This window comes from Ustilago hordei, assembly GCF_900519145.1.
Source record: "Ustilago hordei strain Uho2 genome assembly, contig: UHO2_contig_10, whole genome shotgun sequence".
In the NCBI taxonomy this organism is placed as follows: Eukaryota; Fungi; Basidiomycota; class Ustilaginomycetes; order Ustilaginales; family Ustilaginaceae; genus Ustilago; species Ustilago hordei.
In genome coordinates this window covers 336907-357328 of record NW_024545254.1, presented here as the reverse complement: position 1 = coordinate 357328, position 20422 = coordinate 336907, and the positions used below count along the sequence as shown (strand labels likewise).

At 50.9% G+C, this 20422-nt stretch overlaps 8 protein-coding genes across 8 annotated transcripts; 4 read left to right on the top strand and 4 right to left on the bottom strand.

Moving 5' to 3' along the window:
* Positions 1 to 1532: 1532 nt before the first annotated feature.
* Positions 1533 to 5168, top strand: UHO2_04710 (uncharacterized protein; the record flags this gene model as incomplete). The annotated part of the gene is made up of 1 exon (XM_041554526.1): positions 1533 to 5168. One exon carries the CDS (start codon positions 1533 to 1535, stop codon positions 5166 to 5168), a length of 3636 nt encoding a protein of 1211 aa, XP_041410460.1.
* A 1060-nt stretch (positions 5169 to 6228) lies between these two features.
* On the bottom strand, positions 6229 to 7947 carry UHO2_04709 (uncharacterized protein; the record flags this gene model as incomplete). The annotated part of the gene is made up of 1 exon (XM_041554525.1): positions 6229 to 7947. The coding sequence occupies one exon, from the start codon at positions 7945 to 7947 to the stop codon at positions 6229 to 6231; it is 1719 nt and encodes a 572-aa protein (XP_041410459.1).
* Positions 7948 to 8824: 877 nt separating this feature from the next.
* Positions 8825 to 11251, top strand: UHO2_04708 (uncharacterized protein; the record flags this gene model as incomplete). Its single annotated transcript, XM_041554524.1, has 1 exon — positions 8825 to 11251. The coding sequence occupies one exon, from the start codon at positions 8825 to 8827 to the stop codon at positions 11249 to 11251; it is 2427 nt and encodes an 808-aa protein (XP_041410458.1).
* Positions 11252 to 11801: 550 nt separating this feature from the next.
* UHO2_04707 (uncharacterized protein) lies at positions 11802 to 12779 on the top strand (the record flags this gene model as incomplete). Its single annotated transcript, XM_041554523.1, has 1 exon — positions 11802 to 12779. One exon carries the CDS (start codon positions 11802 to 11804, stop codon positions 12777 to 12779), a length of 978 nt encoding a protein of 325 aa, XP_041410457.1.
* Positions 12780 to 13187: 408 nt separating this feature from the next.
* UHO2_04706 (putative PDC1 - pyruvate decarboxylase, isozyme 1) lies at positions 13188 to 14942 on the bottom strand (the record flags this gene model as incomplete). Its single annotated transcript, XM_041554522.1, has 1 exon — positions 13188 to 14942. The coding sequence occupies one exon, from the start codon at positions 14940 to 14942 to the stop codon at positions 13188 to 13190; it is 1755 nt and encodes a 584-aa protein (XP_041410456.1).
* Positions 14943 to 15512: 570 nt separating this feature from the next.
* Positions 15513 to 16766, bottom strand: UHO2_04705 (uncharacterized protein; the record flags this gene model as incomplete). The annotated part of the gene is made up of 1 exon (XM_041554521.1): positions 15513 to 16766. The coding sequence occupies one exon, from the start codon at positions 16764 to 16766 to the stop codon at positions 15513 to 15515; it is 1254 nt and encodes a 417-aa protein (XP_041410455.1).
* Positions 16767 to 17364: 598 nt separating this feature from the next.
* Positions 17365 to 17719, top strand: UHO2_04704 (uncharacterized protein; the record flags this gene model as incomplete). Its single annotated transcript, XM_041554520.1, has 2 exons — positions 17365 to 17478; positions 17594 to 17719. 2 exons carry the CDS (start codon positions 17365 to 17367, stop codon positions 17717 to 17719), a joined length of 240 nt encoding a protein of 79 aa, XP_041410454.1.
* Positions 17720 to 17799: 80 nt separating this feature from the next.
* UHO2_04703 (uncharacterized protein) lies at positions 17800 to 18451 on the bottom strand (the record flags this gene model as incomplete). Its single annotated transcript, XM_041554519.1, has 2 exons — positions 17800 to 18059; positions 18130 to 18451. The coding sequence occupies 2 exons, from the start codon at positions 18449 to 18451 to the stop codon at positions 17800 to 17802; spliced, it is 582 nt and encodes a 193-aa protein (XP_041410453.1).
* Between the last annotated feature and the right edge of the window lie 1971 nt (positions 18452 to 20422).

The following is a 20422-nucleotide window of genomic DNA, read 5'->3' as shown; positions in this document are numbered from 1 at the left end:
AAAAAAAAAGAAAAAAGAAAAGCAGGAAAAAGAGATATTAATTGCTATTCGGGGCCTCGATTTCTGAACGGTCGTCGTTGCTGTGCGATGATGAGCATCATATGTAGACACACACTACCATCGAGCAGAAGAGACGGTCAACGTCGATCAGATGCAGCAGGCAACAGCAGGCAACAGCAGGCAACAACAGGCAACTCACTGGGCATCAGACAGCAATCTTGCTGGCTCGGATTGGATCGCATCTCATTTCATGGTGAAGCGGAAGCGGTTGCCGTTAGCGTCGGATGTGAGATACTGAGACCCCTTTGCAGTTTGTGGCGCTTGTGTGGTGTGATGACGACCAAGTCGAGATGGACGAGTGTGGTAGTGCAAGACAAAAGATGAGCCGAAATGACAAACAAGGTCAATCTCAAGCGACCGACTGTGTGCTGCTTTTGCGTGGGGCTGATCCCATCAACAGTAATGAACTATGCTCTCTGCCTTTGTTCTCGAGTTGCTCAAGCTTGTTCCTTTGACGGCGACCAAGAGCAGCAATGCAGAGAGGCTTCTCTCTCTCTCTCTCTCTCTCTCTCTCTGTTCCTCTCTGTCACTCATACACTCATACTCATACTCTCACACTCTCACCCGCTGTCGGTGGGCATGTCGACAAGCCACATCTGCTTGGCATCTCTGTTGACTTTGAGCGACGACACTGTCTTGCTTTGCTTCTCTGTGGGTTGTCAGGTCAACATTGCTGCTAGCAGCTTGGTTTTTGCCGACGATCTCACCCTTCTTATAGAGCCAGCTGCGCCCTAGATTCCGAATTGGCCTATCGCAAGCCAGCAACGGAGCGAGCATCCCTCTAACCCTAACCCTGACCTCTTTGACTCTTTGGACTCTTTGGACTCTTTGGTCTTATTGACTCTTTGGTCTCTTTGACTCTTTGACTCTTTGTCTTATTGACTCTTTCTTTCTTTCTCTCTCCTGTCGTCGTATAAATCATTATTATTTATTTAATATTTCTTCCCCCTCCCCCCCCCCCCCTCAGCATTCTCTGCTTCTTGACAGTCGTCTCGAAGGGAGAGAGAGGGAGAGAGAGAGAAAGAGAGAGAGAGAGAGAGAGAAAGAAAGAGAGAAAGAAAGAAAGAGAGAAAGAGAGAGAGCGGTTCTGATCTCGAACCGTTTTTCGGTGTCTCTCGGCCTATTTGCTATTGATTCCTCGGATGCGCTCTCCTACCCTGACACCTCCTCCCCTGACACCACCACCGCCACTGACACCACCACTGCCGCTAACACCACCACTGCCGCTGACACCACCACTGCCGTCGTCTACTGCAACACCATCATCGCAACCTACAACCTCAATTCAATTTCGTCATCCGCTACTTTTGCCTTTCGCGGTGAATATCAACGACACAATCACCAATGCAAAAGTAGCGGCCGCTTCGTCCCTTCACTCTTCCGATACCTCACCCTTCTCCCTGCTGTCTTCCGCTCCACCACCCTCGTTGTTTGGCAATTCCCATGGCGCCCGCCTGCACCTTTCTTCCAAAATGTCGGACGTGGCGCCGCCCGAGTCGCGTGATGACGATCCGCCTGTCATCATCAATGAGCCCACATCGCACAACACAATAAAGACACCACCACCAATAGCAACAGCAGCAGCAACAGCAGCAGCAACAGCAACAGCAACAGCAACAGCAACAGCAACAGCAACAGCAACAGCAACAGCAACAGCAACAGCAACAACAACAACAACAACAACAGCAGCAGCATCATCATCATCATCATCATCATCATCATCATCATCCCGTCACCAATCCTCCTCCTCCTCTTCGCCTGTTGCCCCTTCTAGCGAAACCCCACAGCGCTGTGAGCCCACCACTGACCCTAGAAAGACTCTGCAGCTCTCTACTGCCGTCGATTCGGCCCTTGCGTCTGCACAGACGAGTCCGGGTACAAAGACACCCGAGGTCACCCCCACTGCCACTGTAAGCACCCTTCAGCTTGCATCCAATGCCCTCTCCACCATTCCACAGCAACAAGAATCCCATGCAGCATCGATAGTACCAGCAGCTGCCCAGCTCCTCTCTGCTCTGCATCGCAAACATAAAAAGGCTCCTGCCATTCAGAGTCCTCGACCAGGCTCGATCCGCTCGCGTAGTGCAGCTACTACTCCAGTCCCACCTTCTCTCTTGCACGGTCTTAAGCATGACTCTTTCGACCTCACCGCCAACTCCTCTCGCGCAACAACGCCAACACGGACCCCGTCGGGGCGTGCCAAAAGACAGAGGCGCGAGCGCAATCCGCCTACTCCGAGTGCAGTCCCTTCCGCTTTGCCGAGTTTGCAGTCAAACGATCGCAGGAGATCCGCACGAGTCGCAAAGGCAGTCACTACAAGCACTTCCGACAGTCCCAACACTCCCAACACTCCCAACACTCCCAATCTCGCACTCTTTCAATTCTCGCCCTACTTGGAGAACCTTGTGATCAACGCAAAGGAGACTGATCGTCGAACACGCTCTGCTGCAAGAGGCATTCGTCCGATTGTCGATCGTGCACCTACTCGAGCCAAGCGTAGTGCCGCCAAAAGCAAAACAAACCAGCCAGACCAAGATGCTCCCGACGACGAGGCTAAAGCAGAGCTTTACCGACAATTGTGCATCATCTCCTATCAGCTACAAGCACATCTAGATTTGATGCCTCACAAGTCATTAGAGCAGCTTTCCGCTCAATTTGCAACACCACCGCCCCATGAGAATGCTGATGAGCATGCTAACCTGCCCACAACTTGTCCCGAAAGTGCTCTTCCAGGTGCATCAGCCAATGCAAGTCGAGCCAATACGCCTGCTCCCAACCTCAACAGGCAGAACAGCTACCACGCACAGAACAGCTACAACCCGCACAATCAAGCAAATGCAAGTGCCTCCATGTGCTCGCAACAGCAACCTCTCATCGTCAAAGCCGAACCACCACAATCGCCACGCTTCTCCCACCTTGAATCGCAGTATACTCAATCACATGCTCATTTTGAGTCGCAAGAGCCACCCAAGCATGCCTACTACTCGCCAGAATCGTCACCGGAAGTAGCGCTGGCACAGAGAGTAAGGCCACCAGCTTCCACTTACAACTATCATCCACCCACATACGGAAAAGTAGACCAAATCCAGGACGAGCGCATGTCTCCTCCCTTTCCACCAGCGCGGCGCAACATCATGTCCATCTCTGCGCTCATCCATGGTCCCACTCAACCCACCAAACCTCGCACTCCATCGCCCCCGCTTATCCGCACGCCTCCTCGACCGCTAGCACCACATAACATGCAAGAATGGACAGACCAAGATGAAATGGCTTCTCACTTTCTCGACGCTTGTATTGCAGCAATGCCTAAGCTCGACACCACCGAGCTCGATCGCCTGACCCAGATTGCTCATTTGGCGGCATTCCACCTTGCTCTCCCCTCTACACCTTGTTCACCACGCACCTCCATCCCACCTTTGCTAGAGCAGGATGAGCAGGCTCGTCTCGAAGCCATTGCCAAGTACGACCCTAGACGTCTCAACCCGCTCGACACCCTCGATACTACCGCACTCTATTCCGCTGAAGAATCACACTATCTCTCAGAGATGCAGGGCAACCAAGAACTCTACCAGTCCATCCGCTACCTTTCCAGCTTCGACGCTGTGGTTGATGAGTGGCGAGCGGCAGAACTAATGCGTCTGCGATTCCAACTTGAAATGCGCAAAGCAGAGATCGATCGCATTTGGTCTTGCGATCGTAAGCTCGCTTGGTCGACCTTCATCGATAATCGTGCACGTCAGCTCTATCGAGGAGCGATGGCAGAGCTTAGTCGTAACAAGTGGCAAGCCGAGATGCAGCTCGACCTCTTGGCGGTGCATAGAAGCAAGACCAAAGGTTTGAGCAAGTTGACCAAGGATATTCTTGTGCCTGATCTTGTTGGCTTCCAGCAAGATGACAAGGTCAAGGAGCTCTATAGGAAATTCGGCAAGTTTCTTGCTGTGGGCGCCAAGTATACTGATGTCGTCGATCCATTGGTTAGGGCAGATTTGAGCAAGATGAGGGATGCAATACGCTCACAGAAGCGAAGCAACAAACTTGGTCAAGAGGCTGAAGAAACAACGGCAGAAGCAGACGCCGACCTCGTCGATGCAGAGCAAGTTGCTTCAGAAGACTCTTGCTACGAATCCGACTCGGACTCATCCTACGTCACTTGCTCCTCATCCGGCATCTCCTCCCTACCCTCCTTCAGCTCGGTCTACAGCTCTCCCCGTCTCCCCAGCATTGCCGATTTCGATGCACCGGACATCCTCATCTCCACCGACGACCTGGAGGGAATGGCATCCGAAGTCGCCTCGCAAATCCCTGCTCCCGCCGAAAGCGTCTCAGACCAAGAGGTCGATGAAAGTCTCTGGGCAGGTCAAATCAGACTCACCAACCAACTTGTAGCCGAAAACGCATTGGCTTCAGGTGTTCAAACTTCAGCTTCACCATCTGCTCTGCATAGCAGAGCAACTACTCCAGCACCACCAGCAGGAGGCAAGAAGCCGAGAGGAACGAAGCGGAAGAAGCGTCCACCTCCTCCCGGTGCTAGGCTTTGGAAGAAGGGGCGTGTCCAGCGAGATCCCACTGAAGAGGGCGATGAAGAGATGCAGCCTCCTCCTGCCCACCAGACAGACCAAGGGCGAGAGAGCGGGTATCCGAATGGCGCAAGTAAGCCAGAACAGCAAGAGTTTCGACCATCTACACCAAAGCTAGAAGAGCTCCAAGAGCAACCGCGTAACGGAGCTTACGAACCCCACGTCTACAGTACCCGAGTGTCGGGAGAACAGTTGGCGCCTCCATCGTACAGTTATCCTATGCGCGACAATCAGTACGTTGAGCAGGGAATCAGGTATGACAAAGGTCCATACTACCCAGTGGAGGGTGCTACTAGAGCTAGTTATGACAGTGGCTATGCGTATCCCCCTCCTCCTTCCGCGCCCGCTGGTGTGTGGAGTAGGGACGAAGCAATGGCCTACCGCAACAGCAGCGATCAAAGGTTGCGTTATGCAGGTCCAACTCCCCCTCCACCGCAAGACTATTACCCGTCTTATGGCCAAGCGTACCCGCACCAGCAGCAGCAGCAGCCTCGACATGCTCAGCAAACTAGACCTCAGTGGCCGTATTAGACGACTTGCAATGTAGAAGAAAGTAATAAAAAAAAAAAAAAAAAAAAAAAAAAAAAAAAAAAAAAAAAAAAAAAAAAAAAAAAAACACACACCCCAGAAGAGGGCGCATAAATCATTGTACTTCTATCTCTCAAAAGAATCACACAGCAGTCAAGACGATAGACCTATGCTTGTGCCTCTCTCATCTCATACTTTCCTTGGCACGTGAGCAGGAAACGATCAACTTTGTTTGAGCAGAGCGGTAAATTCTGATTTGATGCAATGATTGCATTACTGTCGTACATGTCTTCTATAACATCTGCAAAGGCGATAGCAGAAGGATGAGAAAAGCGGAAGTAACAAAAAAGTCAGACCACGTTTTTTTTCTCTCGACGTTTCTCTTCTGTTTCTCTTCTGTTTCACTGCTTCTCCAACAAAGCGGTGCAAGAAAAGGCCGCAAGGAGTTGCGCTGGTTCGTGACTGGGTCAGACAAGGCTGAAACTTGATATGGATTTGATTGTCCTCATAATAAAATAGGACTAACGAGATTCCTGAAATAGTCAAATGTGTTGATCATCATTGTAGTTGACAAACCAGCACATTTTCCTTGGTCCGATTGATGCTTTCTGTTCGAATTTCGAGAGGGCTTTGATCAACTTACAGTTTTCATGGTGTGGTGGTGTAGAGGGAAGGAGATGGATGTTTGGGATGAAGTTCAACTTTGAAATCTTGTGCCTGCGTTGAACAAAATTTGTTTTTGTTTTTCTTGTTTTTCTGAGAGCCGATCGAGGATCAAGCAGCTAGATCGGGGCATGTTAAAGCGTCGCCAGAAGACATGTTGGGAAAAAAAAAAAAAAAAAAAAAAAAAAAAAAAAAAAAAAAAAAAAAAAAAAAAGAAAAAACAAAAAGAAAAAGAAAAACACCACTGGCGAGATGAGGATTACACCATTCCACGCCATCCAAGCCACAGCAGGACCACAGGGAGCACTTGAAAGACATAGTAGCATTGACCATCATGAAGCAAATGTAGCAAAAAAGGACTATGCAATAGACAACAACATGGATGCTGAACATAAACACCCTATGACGATTCTCTGCCAACTGCAACACTAGCACTCAAACTCAACTTTGTCGGCGACAAACTTCTCGCTCTGGCCATTTGAGCCCTCCTCACAGCTGGAGAAGGAGGAAGAATTGCTCTTACTCCCATCATACCCAAACTTGTCCTACTTGGTGAGGCTGAAAGCGCTCCAAATTCTTCGCTACTACCACGGAAGGGTTTGGATGGTGGAGTTGCAACTCTTTCCACTGGAGATTTCTTTTCCACCAATCCCATAGCTTGGAATGGCTTCTGGTTTTCCACATCCGCTCCTGCCATTCTGTCTATCTGATGCTGTGTATCAGTGGTGTGGAAAAGGAAGCAAGGTGGGCTAGTAGTACTACATCCTAGACGGCCGTATGGGATGCCTTGTTGTTGTGTAGATTTCTCTTGTTTGCCTTGACGTTGCTCGAATTCGGCAGCTTCTTGTGCCGGGGTACGGGGTTTGAGTGGCGAGGGTATGCGCCGTCGTAGGGTGGGTCGAGAGGGAGCTTCTTCACTAGTCGCTCTAATGGACTTGGTTTCTTGTGCTGTAGTTCTTCTTTCAGAACGTGGTGCTTTTGGCGTCTCCCCTCCTCCTATACCTTGTCCGTTCAGGTCTCGTCTTGAAGCACGTTTCCGAGGAGAAGCTTTGGGAGTAGTACTTTCCTTTGCCATCCTTCCTGCATTTGCCTCCTCGCTTCCCCTCCTATCACTCGAAGCATGCGAGTTGAGAACCTGAGACCAGAAATATCTGAACTCCAAACACAACAAATCCGTCTGCTTCAACGCCGTCACATAACTTGCCCTCCCTCCAACATCGCCAAAACTGCTCTTTGTCGGAGTAGACGCCGGAGTAGACGCAGGAGTAGAGGCAGGAGTGGTCACAGTGTCGGCACACTTATGACTCAACTGTACGATCTGATGAATTCCTCCCATATCTGTAAACCTTTGCTGCGCTACTTGACTGTTTACCAAAATGCACATCAGCAAGTCTAATGCGAAGCCGGAGGGTAGGGGAAGAGGTGCCTCTGCTGCTGTGCTCGAGTTCGGGGTAGCCGGTCGAGTTGTAGGTGTAGCTGCCGGGATGAGGATGGGTGGGAGTAACTGGGTGCAGTAATCGGCAAGGACGATTTGTAGCAGAAGTTCTAGGCAGGACTTGCGGGAGCTAATGCGCTGCGTCGCGCGAGAACAAAGGGTGAGGCCCTGGAGGATGGTTATGGCGATACAGATTTCTGATGTTGTTGATCGGATGCGGAGTTGTTGCGCTTCTGACGTTGCAGAAGTTGGCTGCTGTGAGGAGCTACCGTTGCTGAGAGGGGCCTTGTTGGCTTCATCTGCTCGTTCAAGCTCCAGATGCAGCCTGTAGACGTGTCCTAACAGCACTTCCGCTAGATTGTACCCTGCCGTCGCTTGGAGAGCCCAGAATGTGGCTGAGTGGTCCAAGCCCACCAAGCCGCCTGCTCTCGCAGAGCTATCTGTAATCTTGACCAACGTCTTTTCGATATCGTTGAGCACAGCTATTCGCTCTGAAGACGTGAAGAGTGGGGAAGTGAGAGCATCGAGCCAACCTTCGATAGCAAGCTCTACGTTAAGAGTGCGAGGCAAAGAGATGCTGTTATTAGGACGCCAGATGCTGCCACTCAAGTGATCGTGTGCTGTGCTGAATCGTGTTGAGCATTGGGTAGGGGTGGATGAACGAGATAGGATAGCTTGTGGCATTATCGCTAGCTCCTCAGATGGTGACGCAAAGGAAGATGGTGAGAGGAGGGAAATGGTGAGAGGAGGGAAATGGTGAGAGGAGGGAAATGGTGAGAGGAGGAGGGAGACAAGCGCCATCAAAGTTTGCAGCTTTGATCAAGGTGAGAGGGAGCGCATAAGAGCCTGACTAAGTGCGTACTCGCCGTAGCATCATTAACCTAAAGGCGGTAATCAGGGTTCAGCTAACGTGGCGACGGCGAGTTGAGGGAAAGAGGTTGGAGTGCATGGAGAGATGCAGATGCTTTCTAGTTGGCCAAGATCTACACTGCATAAGAGAAAACGGAGGGCGAGTGTGTGGCGGCTGTGGCTGTGGTTGTGGTTGTGACTCGTACGAGAAACTCGCTGACATCAAGGCTCACAGAGACATGTCCTCGGTCAGACGCATCCGTGTAGAGCGTTAATCCGCTGCGAACACTCGCTTATGCACGAGCTTGACTTTAACCAGCTCCAATCCACCTTGTTCTTGACGACATTGCATGGTCGCTGCTGCTCATACGCTGATTGCGAGATGACGGAAGGGCATCAGCAGCAATGTTATATCGAATGACGAAAACATTGAATGACGTAAACATCGAATGACGTAAACATCCAAACCGAGTCGCGCTGCAAGAAACAAAATACACCGAGCGCGAGAAGCTAAAAGTCCCGCCCGAATCACGCGTTCCCGTTGGCCCGCGTCACGTGATGTGTTCCTCTTTCTCAGGGGCCAACAAGTGGAGGAGGCGCAGCAGAAACACACCTTGCTACACACCATCATCGGCAATCCTGTTTTCTGCGCTCACTTGGACGTCGACGTAGCTCTCTACCAAAGATACGGCGGCACGCCGCTCTCGGCAGCATGCCAGCGAAGCCTCGCAAGTCAGCACCGCAGAACCCAGCATTCTTTCTCGATCAGCAGGAAACCTACTCGATCCACTTTTCGCTCTTCCATCCCGACCCGTCTCTAGCCAGCCAAGCTCCTTTTCAGAGTAGCCCTAAGAATCGGCTGGCCATCGATCAGGTCTTCGGCCAGCTACCAGATACAGCCCTACAAGGCGACCACGGCTCGGCGAGTCGCTCTCAACGCAGCTTCTTGCATCGCCACCGCTCGACAAAGTCCTTCGGCTCGCCTATCGATATTCGTTTCGGGCCTATTCGCCTTGACTGGGCTCAGCGCGCTTGTTCGACCACAGATATGTCTGGCGAAGCCGGAAATTCTAGTACAAGTACAAGCTCTGTACCAATAGCTTCAGGCTCCAGTGGGCAACAACCCGCCAAGGCACAGAGAAGGAAGCATGTGTTTCATGCCAAAGAGCCACAAGTATCCTTACCTGTGGCTAGGTTCGAGAAGACAGACTCGTTCGAAGGCGATGCTTCTGGCTCAGCATCAAGCTCTAGAGATGTAGACAGGCAACTTGCCTCAAGCACCGAGAAGTTCCAAGGCATGACCATCGGTGTAACGGAGGTGGCCTTTGGTATCGTGCATCTCTTTTGCGACAAACAGGAAGCCACAACGAATACCGCTGCATCTTCTACAAAGCGCAGAGGCTCAAGCCAGCCCGCTGCGTCCTCAGCGGCATCGCAAAACCTCGAGAACCAGATTCCGGAACAAGATGTTGGAGCAATTGTTGCTGTTCTTGCTGTTCCATCTCACTTGACTGCTTCCCACTTCCTCTCCTACATCGAGCCGGCAGTGGAGGCAATCACACATCTCCGCATGGTCAGAGATATGCACCCAAATCGTTGTATGGTGCTCATCCGCTTTCGTGATGCAAAAGATGCTGAAGATTTCCACAAGATGTTCAACGGCCAGCCTTTCAACGCTATGGATCCGCAAGAGATCTGCCAGGTGGTCTACATCACTTCCCTTACCGTATCAAAACACTCATCCTTGCCGTTCAGCTATCCAACACTCACCAACTCCGATCCTTGGCCGCTTCGACCGCCGACAAACACAGCCAACAAAGCAGCTCACGAACTGCCGACTTGCCCCGTCTGCCTCGAACGCATGGACAGCTCGGTGACAGGGCTGATGACTATCTCCTGCCAGCATACATTCCACTGCTCGTGTCTCTCCAAGTGGGGCGAGTCCCGCTGTCCGGTTTGTCGGTACTCGCAGACAGGTCAACCTTCCGTACACCATCGGCGAAGGACACCGCGGTCTTCGATGCATCCTTCCACTCCTTCGCCCAACGGTCGCGGCGACAGTATTGCCGAGCCTAACTCGGAAGAGGAAAGCGACCTGGATGAGCCGAGCTGCTGTGCGGTCTGCGAGACGCAACAGGACCTGTGGGTCTGTCTGGTCTGCGCTTCAGTCGGATGTGGTCGGTACAAGCAAGGCCATGCACATCGACACTTCAGCGAAACAGGTCATCTGTACAGCTTGGAGCTTGAGACGCAGCGAGTCTGGGATTATGCCGGAGACGGATATGTGCATCGCCTCATTCAAAACAAGGCAGATGGGAAGCTAGTCGAATTGCCATCTGCATCATCCGCCACTGCAACACCGGAGCGAAGCAGGACGTTGCCTGCTTCAGCCAGCTATGCGTCAGCCATGTCGACAACCGGGACCAAGTATTCTGGTCCGCCGCTGGATTACGCACACGAAACCCGTCGCTATGCGGCAGCCGCAGACGAGACCGATGGAAGCTCGCTGCAGCAGCAACATTATCATCATCATCATCATCATCAGCATCATCATCAGCAGCAGCAGCAGCAGCAGCAGCAGCAGCAGCAAGATACGAGACATACAGGCTCAAGCCGTCCAGCAGATGAGAAGCTCGAAGCCATCGGAATAGAGTACTCCTATTTGCTGACCAGCCAGCTGGAATCACAACGTCACTTCTACGAAGACAAGCTGGACCAATTCCAAGCTCAACTCACCTCTATGACAGGTGAGCTCGCCTCTCTTTCGCTCAAATCCAAACAGATCGACGAGCTCTCGCAACGGACAGCTGAGCTCGAACGCACCAACGAGACCCTGAAGAAAGGCAAGGAGAAGAGCGATCGTAAAGCAGAGAAAGCAGTCGAGCTAGCACGAGCTTTGGAGAAGGATCTGCATTCGGAACGCTCGATCAGTAAAGGCTTGATGGATCGACTGGGCAAGGTGAAAGAGAGCGAGACGGGTCTGAAGGCTCAAGTTGTGGATCTACAGGAGCAGGTGAATGACCTGATGTTCTTTGTGCAGGCCAGGGATAAGATTGATCAGGAAGGAAGTGAGGCTCAGGGTGGTGATGTCGAGATCAAGGAAAAGCCTAGTAGGAAGGGAAAGGGTAGAAGGAAGTAAGAATCCACATTTGAGCGCTGTACCACCATGACGAGAAAGCGAAACCGATGATGGGCGACTTAACCCTCATTGCTGCAGTGGCGAGGCCCAAGACCGAGATGGGACATCTCAGGCACAGACAAAGCACCTCTTATTTGCATGCGAAAAGAAGGTTTCCAAGTCTTCTCGGCAAATGACCTCATTTTTGTTAGCCGACTGCTGTGGTGTATTTTTGTACAACCTGAACTCGAGCAGAAAGTCGTGGAAATTCTCCTCGGCTTAGCGTACTTGGTTCGTGCTCAGGCTCACTCTGCAACTTGGGAGGATCTTGGTTCGAGGCGGTTTGAATGTGACTGGTGTGTTGCTTGTGTTGCTTTGTTCAGTCAAGCGATGCGGCGCTGTTGGTGAACTGTGCCGTGCTGAGCTATGGGTTGACGTCAACTGGTGGTGTCAATTGCGAGGAAAGGTCAAGCCGAGCTGAGTCGAACAAAGTATATAACCTTGTCATCCCCAACCATCGGCATCTTTCTTCTCTGCACACCAACACATACCCCAAATTGCATTGTCAACCATGTCGCTCAACAAGTCCCTCACCCTCAACGACGGCAACAAGATCCCTCAGATCGGCCTCGGTACCTGGCTCTCTAAGCCTGGTGAGGTAGCTAACGCAGTCCAAGTCGCCGTCAAATCTGGCTACCGTCACCTCGATCTCGCCAAGATCTACCAGAACCAGGAAGAAATCGGCACTGCCCTCAAGAAAATCATCCCTTCCGTCGTTAAGCGCGAAGAACTCTTCATCACCTCCAAACTCTGGAACAATGCTCACCGACCCGAAAATGTTCAAGCTGCATACGAGGAAACCCTCAACGAGCTTGGTCTTGACTACCTCGACCTCTACCTCATCCACTGGCCCGTCGCCTTCGTTCCCGGGAAAGATCTCGTCCCTAAAACCGAAGATGGCAAGCAGGCCTTGATCGATCGCGACGTATCTATCGTCGACACCTGGAAAGCTCTCATCGAACTCCAGAAAGCCGGCAAGGTCAAGTCGATCGGTGTTTCGAATTTCACCATCGAACACCTTGATGCTATCATCAACGCCACTGGTGTAGTTCCCGCTGTAAACCAGATCGAAGCTCACCCTCTCCTGCCCCAGGATGACTTGGTCGCTTACGCCAAGCAGAAGAACATTCACCTCACCGCTTACTCGCCCCTTGGCAACAACTTGAGCGGAAAGACCAAGATCGTTGACTACCCGCAAGTCTCGGAGGTCGCTAAGAAGTACAACGCTGACCCAGCACAGGTGCTTATCGCTTGGGGTGTCAAGAGGGGCTACAGCGTTATTCCTAAGAGTGTTACCGATTCGAGGATCAAGTCCAACTTCGACCAGATCGAGTTGAAGGATGAGGATTACGACAAGGTTACCAGCTTGTACAAGGAGTTGGCCAAGGTTCGCTTCAACATCCCTTTCACATACGCTCCTAAATGGGATGTTAATGTGTTTGGCGAAGATGTCGAGAAGGAGGCTACTCAGTCGGTTAAGATCCAGTAAGCATCCTCGCTTGATATTCGTACCAATACATTCCCGCCTCTTTTGCTCTACTTGATTTGCTGTCCGTTTGGGTGTGTGCAGGCAAGCAAGACTCTGAGATGAAACCCCAACTTCAAGAACATTGCAGGACCCGACACTCATCGAAACGTCGACAGCTGCCGGAGCGCTTTCATCAAGGACGCATTCACATGTCACACCATGAGAAATAGGAAAGCATACATCTCCTTTATCCGCGTGCAATCCCTGTCTGCGATCACGAGTTCAGAGCGATCGTTCGTCACCTTGAATCGCCATAAAATCCCAACTCACACCTCAAACAAGCGACATACAAAAAGAGGAGTAAGGAACTAACCTTGAATTAAGCAAGCATCAGTCGCCATCCGACGACAGCATACATTCAGTACGAAATCACTCATACTTGTTCGCAGTACCCGTAGCCTCAGCCTGTCTCTTCAACGCCTTGGGCGCATCACCCCTTTCCATCATCAACTCCACCACTCTAATCCTATCCGGCTTCGCAAACTCGTCACTCTCTAGCAACTCGTCCAGCTGCTTCCTGCCCTGCACCCTATAAAACTGTTTCTTACTCGGCTCCATATCCTTCTCATGACTTTTTCCCTCCCTCTTCCCCGCCTTCTGATCCCCGAAAAAGTCCAACATCAAACTATGATCGTAGGGCGGAATATCATTATACTTCCTCTCCGGACCATGGATTTGCCTTTCAATCTCATAGCCATCGTTGTTCAGTACGAAAAGGTAGGGCGTCAAGCCATGCCTGATCATAGTGCCAATTTCTTGAACAGTGAGCTGGAGGGATCCGTCACCGACGAAAAGACAGGTCCTGCCGAGTTTGTTTTCTCGAGCAGCTAGTGCTACGCCGAGCGTTGCACCTACTGACCAACCGATTGAGCCCCAGAGGACTTGTGAGACCCATCGGGTGTTTTTGGGAAGTTTGGCTTCAAGCATGCCGAAAGAGGAAGTGCCGGTTTCGACGATGACTTGGTCTTGTTCTTTGAAGAATCTTCCCATTCTTGGCCAGAGATATTCTTGACTGATAACGTCGCTCGAGTCGGAGGGAAGAGCGTTTTGGAATTTGGGTACGACCGTTTTGGTCTCTTCCAACCTTCGTGCTTGGTCAGGCTGAAGGATCGCACTGAGCTTTGGAAGGAGTCCTTTCATCCCAATGCCCGGGTAGTGCGAGTATCCAACGGTGGTGTAATCCGAATGGAGTTCGATAGTGCTCTCCTTTGGTGTTCTATAGCTAAAGTTGCCCGAGTTGAAATCCGACTTCAAGCTGCCCACCGTGATCAACACATCTGCTCCCTCCACCACCTCTTTCACCTTCTCGCTAGTCAGATTACCGACATAGAGTCCACCGTATTGAGGATGATCCTCATCCACAATCGCCTTACCCATCGGGGTAGCAAACACCGGCAAACCTGACTTCTCGATCAACTCCCTAGTCTCGGCGATGCATCCATGACGATCAGCACAAGCGTCCACTAGAATGACCGCCGATTTGGCTTGCTCGATATGTTTCTTGGCCACATTAAGAACATATTTCTCTGCAGCTTCGTCATTGGGCTCCGCATCATACTTGAGCTTGGTCTTCAGTGCGTCGGCAGGAATGGTCGCATGGACAAGGTCGGTGGGAAGAGCGAGGTAGACGGGTCTAGCTTTCTTCATAGCACTGACGAGGATCCTATCAATCGCTTCACCCACACCTTCCTTCTGCTTAAGAACAGCGCTATCAGCAGAGATTTCCTTGCTCATGTTGACGAATGCTGAAAACCTTCCATCTCCCAAAGTGTGGTGCAGAAGAGAGTGTGCACCCTGAGCAGCAGTGGAAGGTACACCGACAATGTGGATCACGGGTAGCCTCTCGGAAAAGCTTCCTGCGATACCGTTCAGTGCGGATAGCTCGCCGACACCGAATGTTGTCACGACAGCAGAGATGGTTCGTTTGATACGTGCATAGCCATCGGCAGCATAGGCAGCATTTAGCTCGTTGGAGTTACCAATCCATTCGAGCGAAGGGTGGTCTTCGATGAGATCAAGAAATCCCATATTGAAGTCTCCAGGCACTCCTTGGATTGATTGAGTGCCGAGTTGGACTAGACGCTCCAGGAGGTAGGCTCCTATTTTGATTTCGTTGCTTGACATTGTGAAGGATGATGGGTTGGGTGGAGTTGATGGGGGGAAGGAGACTAGGAGGACGAGTAGGATCAGAACGGTGATATACTTTAGAGGTGAGTAAGTATCCGGAAGAGAGGTCTAAGAAGCTCTCACGGCGCTTAGGCCACAACCGATTCTCGCTGGGGAGAAAGGCAGCTTCTCTCGGCCATACACTCAGCGATCAGTCAACCCTTCCCGTCTGACAAGGCCTGGGGATGAATGTGCTAGCCCAACAAGAAACGGAATCCATGATGACAAAAGGTTCGGCATGATGACGAATTTGCTGCTCACAGCCGTAGTGGAAGCTTTGATGCAGTTCATGACAGCCTTTGCATATGTGGAGAGCGCCAGGCTCAATATGTTAGAGTAGTGACCAATGAACATATTCAGGAATTGCTACACAACCACATCGACGACTGCTTCTCAGACTCAGTATCGCCCTCACAAACACCAAAGAGATTCAACAAATGTTCATATTAGTGGATTTGAAGACATAAGCAACAGAAGCTTTGATGTTCGGGCGTATAGAGCTGACTGGCTCGCTGCAAGGCCTTTTCCTTAGTCCTTGTAACCAGCCTGGCGTCTCTGACCCTTAGCGACGGTCTTGTCGACCTTGAATCCTCTCGCCTTGTAATATTCCTCCTCCCTGCTTGTGCCATCCTCGCTGTCCTGAGGAATTTCACCTCGAACCGCAACACGAATGGCGTGTCGGCGGCTGACCCCAACATCCTCGTAGATAGCCGAGTGGATGTTAGTCCTGTTGTCCCAGATAGCGACGTCACCAGCATTCCATTTGAACCTAACGCTGAAGTCGCTAGCAGTAGAGACGTGGTTGGTGAGGAAAGCAATGAGGTAGTCCGACTCAGCTTTGGGAACACCTGGGATGTACTTGCAGAAGCCAGGGTTGAAGAAGAGTGCCTTGTGCTTGGTGACAGGGTGGACACGGACAAGGGGGTGTTCGGTTTCAACGGGTTCACGACGAACAGTGTTACCGAAGCGACGAGCTCCTTCAGCCTGATCAACGGCAGAGTGGATGGCGGTGAGCGACTCGAGATACTGACGAAGAGGATAGGAGAGACGATCGTAGGCAGCGTATCCGGATGCCCAGAGAGTATCACCTCCTGCTTCGGGAGAGACGAGCAGCTTGAAGGATGTGTAAGAGGGAGGGTTGATTTCGTATGTCACATCAGAATGCCATAGGTCGGCACGAGAGTGTTGCACTGGACCACGGTAGACTTTCTGCCCAGGGTCGGAAGTGGGATGGGAGTAGACAACATGGACCTCGTCAAGGTCGCCGCGAGCTGGGACACCGGTGGTGGCGTGCTTGTGGAGAGGACCCCAGTATCGGCCCAACTCGAGCTGCTGCTCTATGGTCCAGTCGTCCTGACTACGGAGGAAGACAACACCTCGTTCAGCAACGAGCAAAGCCAGTTCGTCCTTTTGCGCATCCGTGAGTTCACCGAGCTTGATGCCCTCGAGCTCGGTACCGATGGTTCGGGTGAGGTCCTTGACAGAAGTGGCAGCACCGAAAAGTGCCTTCTTTTCAGGATGAGCAAAGAGGGCACGGTCCTTGGGAGGAGTGATGGGCTCGTAAGCATCCCAGTGGGCCTTGGGGAAAGATGGCTTGAAGTCGTTGTACGGGTAGTCCTCCTCGGAAGCCAGGGCGCCCAGGTCAAAGTGCTCCGAACTGTATTGGTGAGCACGGTTGGTAAGGCCTTGACGAGGGGACTGCTTCTTAACGACGAAGTTAGCGGCTTTGGAGCCGGAAGCCTCGGGCGATGCTGGTCTACGTTCGACTGCGACCGGTGCCATGGTGATTGTAGAATCCAGAGGAGATGATGGGGTGCAGAGATTGGAATGGGAGCAAGCAAGAGGTGCAGGGTCGTGTGAAGATGCTCGGAGAGGTGTAGTTCAGGGGTGAGAGAGGGGATCAGGGATGGGATCCGGCTTCTTTAAGTACGATAGCATGCGTGAACAAGTGATTCATACTCTTCCTAAGCGTCCTTCTTCGAAGAACGCGCAAAACATGGCAGCCGGGGATTCTACTTTGCGGCGGCCGAAGGGCCAAGAGTTAAGATGGTACCTCAGTATTGCCATGACTGTGACTCTTGCGTGACCAGGACGGACAGGCGATGAGGTCTCGCTCACGTTATTGCGTCGCACGTCACAGAAGGGACAGTACGGATCGAGTAACGCCGAGCAGTCGCGGTTGGCTTTGCTTCCAAGCAAGCATCGGAGCTCGTCATTGCAATACTTCTCACCGGAACTATAAATGGCGCAACTTGACATGGCTCTTGCTGCAAGCAAGCGAACAAGGGAAAAGGATCACAAGAAGCGTCTGCAACTTGTATTGCCGAGGCCAGAACAACAAATTGCTCAAGTCACTTCGGTCTAGACGCCATCGAGCGAAATGGCGCGAGCAAGGCAGCTGCTCGCGTGCTCATCTTTCTTCCCTCATGTCTCGTTGTTCGTCATTCGTCTATCTCACAACCTGTTTCTTCACCCATCCTTGTGTTTTACCGCGGTGTAACATTGACGGTGGGGGAGCTCTCTGCAGCCCTCCAACACATTCTTCATTAATTTACCCACATACCGTCCATCGTCGCCACATGTAATAAAACCGTGTCCTATCATCGAAGTCAGTGCCACAAGCGACAAGCGATCAACGCTATTCACAACAACAACAACAACAACAACAACAACAACAACAACAACAACAACAACAACAACAACAACAACAACAACAACAACAACAACAACAATAATAATAACAACAACAAGATTGATTGAGGAGAATGGACATATTCGCTTGGAAAGAGGCACATCGGAATCAAGCTGGAATGACCTAGCCATCTCTCTTGATGAAAATGTAGATCCACTTGGTGCAGAGTCTTGCGGTCGAACGCTTTTTTGTCCCAGTATCGAGGCCCTTCTTTTTGCCATCCTGGTCCGAGATCCAGAGCCTCCAGGCTTTGTCGTGACCCCTAGTGACTGTGATGTCCTTGCATCCGGTCTTAGGATCGAAATTATCGTAGAAGAATTGAACTCCACCCTGATTGGGATAATTAATCCTGAAGGGATCACCAGGTTTATCGATTGTGAAAACTGCAGGGGCATTGAAGACAAAAGGTCAGCATCTGCTCTTAATTTTACGGCTGAAGGTGAAACAACTTACTCTTCATGGAATCGTCCCTGACCAAGATCTTGTCCGGGATGCCGAATGGTTCAAGGCGGGGGCAAGCTTGCGCGGAAGTAAGATCACCTGCCCAATGAGTGAAGCAAGTATGCTTGGGGTCACTTCCGGGTCCGCAGCGTAACTTGTACTTCTCATTTTCAGGAGTAAGCTTGTTAACGCAATTATCAATTCTGTATTCGCGAGGAGAGAGATGGTGACGGACTTGTGTAGGGATGAGCTCGCCCACAACAGAGTGAAGCATCAGAACCAAAGCTACCAGAAGGAGGCCAAAGTTGGCAGCGGAAGTAGAAGCTCGAGTCATCTTGCTCAAAGGTTGTCTGAATCTTGAAGGTCTTGAAGGTTGTCTGAATCTTGAAGGTCTTGAAGGTTGTCTGAGTCTTGAAGGAAGTGAGGGAGAACTTTCGAAATAAGTTTTGGGAGATCTGTATTTATGGGCCCAGCCCTCAGCTCTTGTTCGCAAACATCAATGACTAGCTGCCGGGTACACGAACCACATGCGGGGACAGAGACCGAAACATGAGAAATGTGAGGTTGCCTAGCTCGTGGGAGAGTCGCTTTCGAAACCCCAGCCGTGGCCGTAAGGGCCACAGGTGGTCGAGCGTCGCGTGATAGCGGGGGAGAGCGTGCGTGAGACCTAACTCCATGAGAGAACAGAACCTCAAGGGACGGGAGGGCGGGTGAGCTTGAAGAGCGCTGCACGGAGCCAGCGTGTGAGTGAGATGATGGTAAGGAGGGAGATGATGGTGAGGAGGGAGGAGAGGTGAGATGAGACGAGTGAGTGGTAAACTCGCTCACTTGCACCTCTTTGACCCTCGGATCTCGCGATGAAGTCAGGTGGGTTGCCATTGGTGGCTGTGAAACAGTCGCCACACCTTATTGCATCAATTTGATACAGTAGAGATTCAGCCGCCTGATTCAGCCGACTGATTCAGCCAACTGATTCAGCCGACTGGTGGGTCAGATGAAAGTGTAGGAGGGTCGTGCTTGTATCGGCTCGTATCAGGCTGATCGTCAGACGAACGATGTTTGTATCAGTTGAAGTTGCACCGGAATGACAAACATGCAGGAGAGCCAAACCACTGACAGGCCGAGGATTGTGCATGCATAGTAAATTTGGTGGCAACCAATCAGGACATGTTTAAAGAGAGGAACACCAAGACTAAGGAGGAAAACACCGAGGCTTGTCACAACACACCTAGTTCACAGGGTGTGAATAGCCAATCTCACAAACAAACCAAAGGTATATATAACCTTACATTACTGTAGTCTTAGTCTATAGGAATCTAAGTGTTGCATCTACCATACACCAGTACAAAAGGTGCTAGAATGTGGCTCAGCTGAAGAGGTGTATCACATAACTTCAACTGATTAAGAGTCTGAAGCTTCTTCACCAGACTAGTCATGGTGGATGACACTGACCCTCAAGCTGGCACCAGCGAGGCTGCCAAGAGGTCTAAAAGGACCAAGAAGGTAACAATTGTCCAACAGACACAAACTGGAAATACAGCCAATGATGACAATGAGATTGATGACAACCCTGAAGACAAATCAGATGATGATGACATTGGTAAACAATACAGTTTTCACACCTTAAGCAAACTCCTTGAACCAGTGCCAAAGCTTACTACCCAGAACCATTACAGCTGGAGTGCTCATGTAAAGTCTTTCCTCTGATTGGTACCTTACACCATGGAACACCTCAAAGGAACATATGATGTGAATCACTCAAAATGGAGTTGCTCATTTGATGAAGCATTGACAAATGCCTTATGTGGAACCATCAACACCATAGGAGAGTATAATGTAAACTATCTTCTTTTAGACATAATAAGAGAGTACCTTACATTCCATCAAGTCTGGAGTAAGATAGAAGCAAGGTGTCAGAGGTCGTGTGCCTGAAACCTGAGAGCGGTAGTAGTGTTGATACTATTACCGATTCTGTCGAGTTATGTGACAGCGCTAATGGTATTTCGATTCCTAGTGAAATATGTGACAGAGCCGTCTCTGTCACTTTTCTCGTTGGAATCTGTAGTTGTATTGACGTTATGACAGATTTCGACTGACCACTGTGGACACTCCGTCCAGAGGTAGCTGTCAGGGGTCTCGCGCCTGAAACCCAGGTCGGTCTGTCGAGATACTTGGTGACTATCAAACTGTGCAACAGCTATTGTCTCAGTATTGGTCTCGACAAGCTAGCCACTCAGCGACTATCAAGTTGTGCAATGACAGCAGGTGGCATTCATTGTATATACTATTGTAGGTTTTGGCTGAC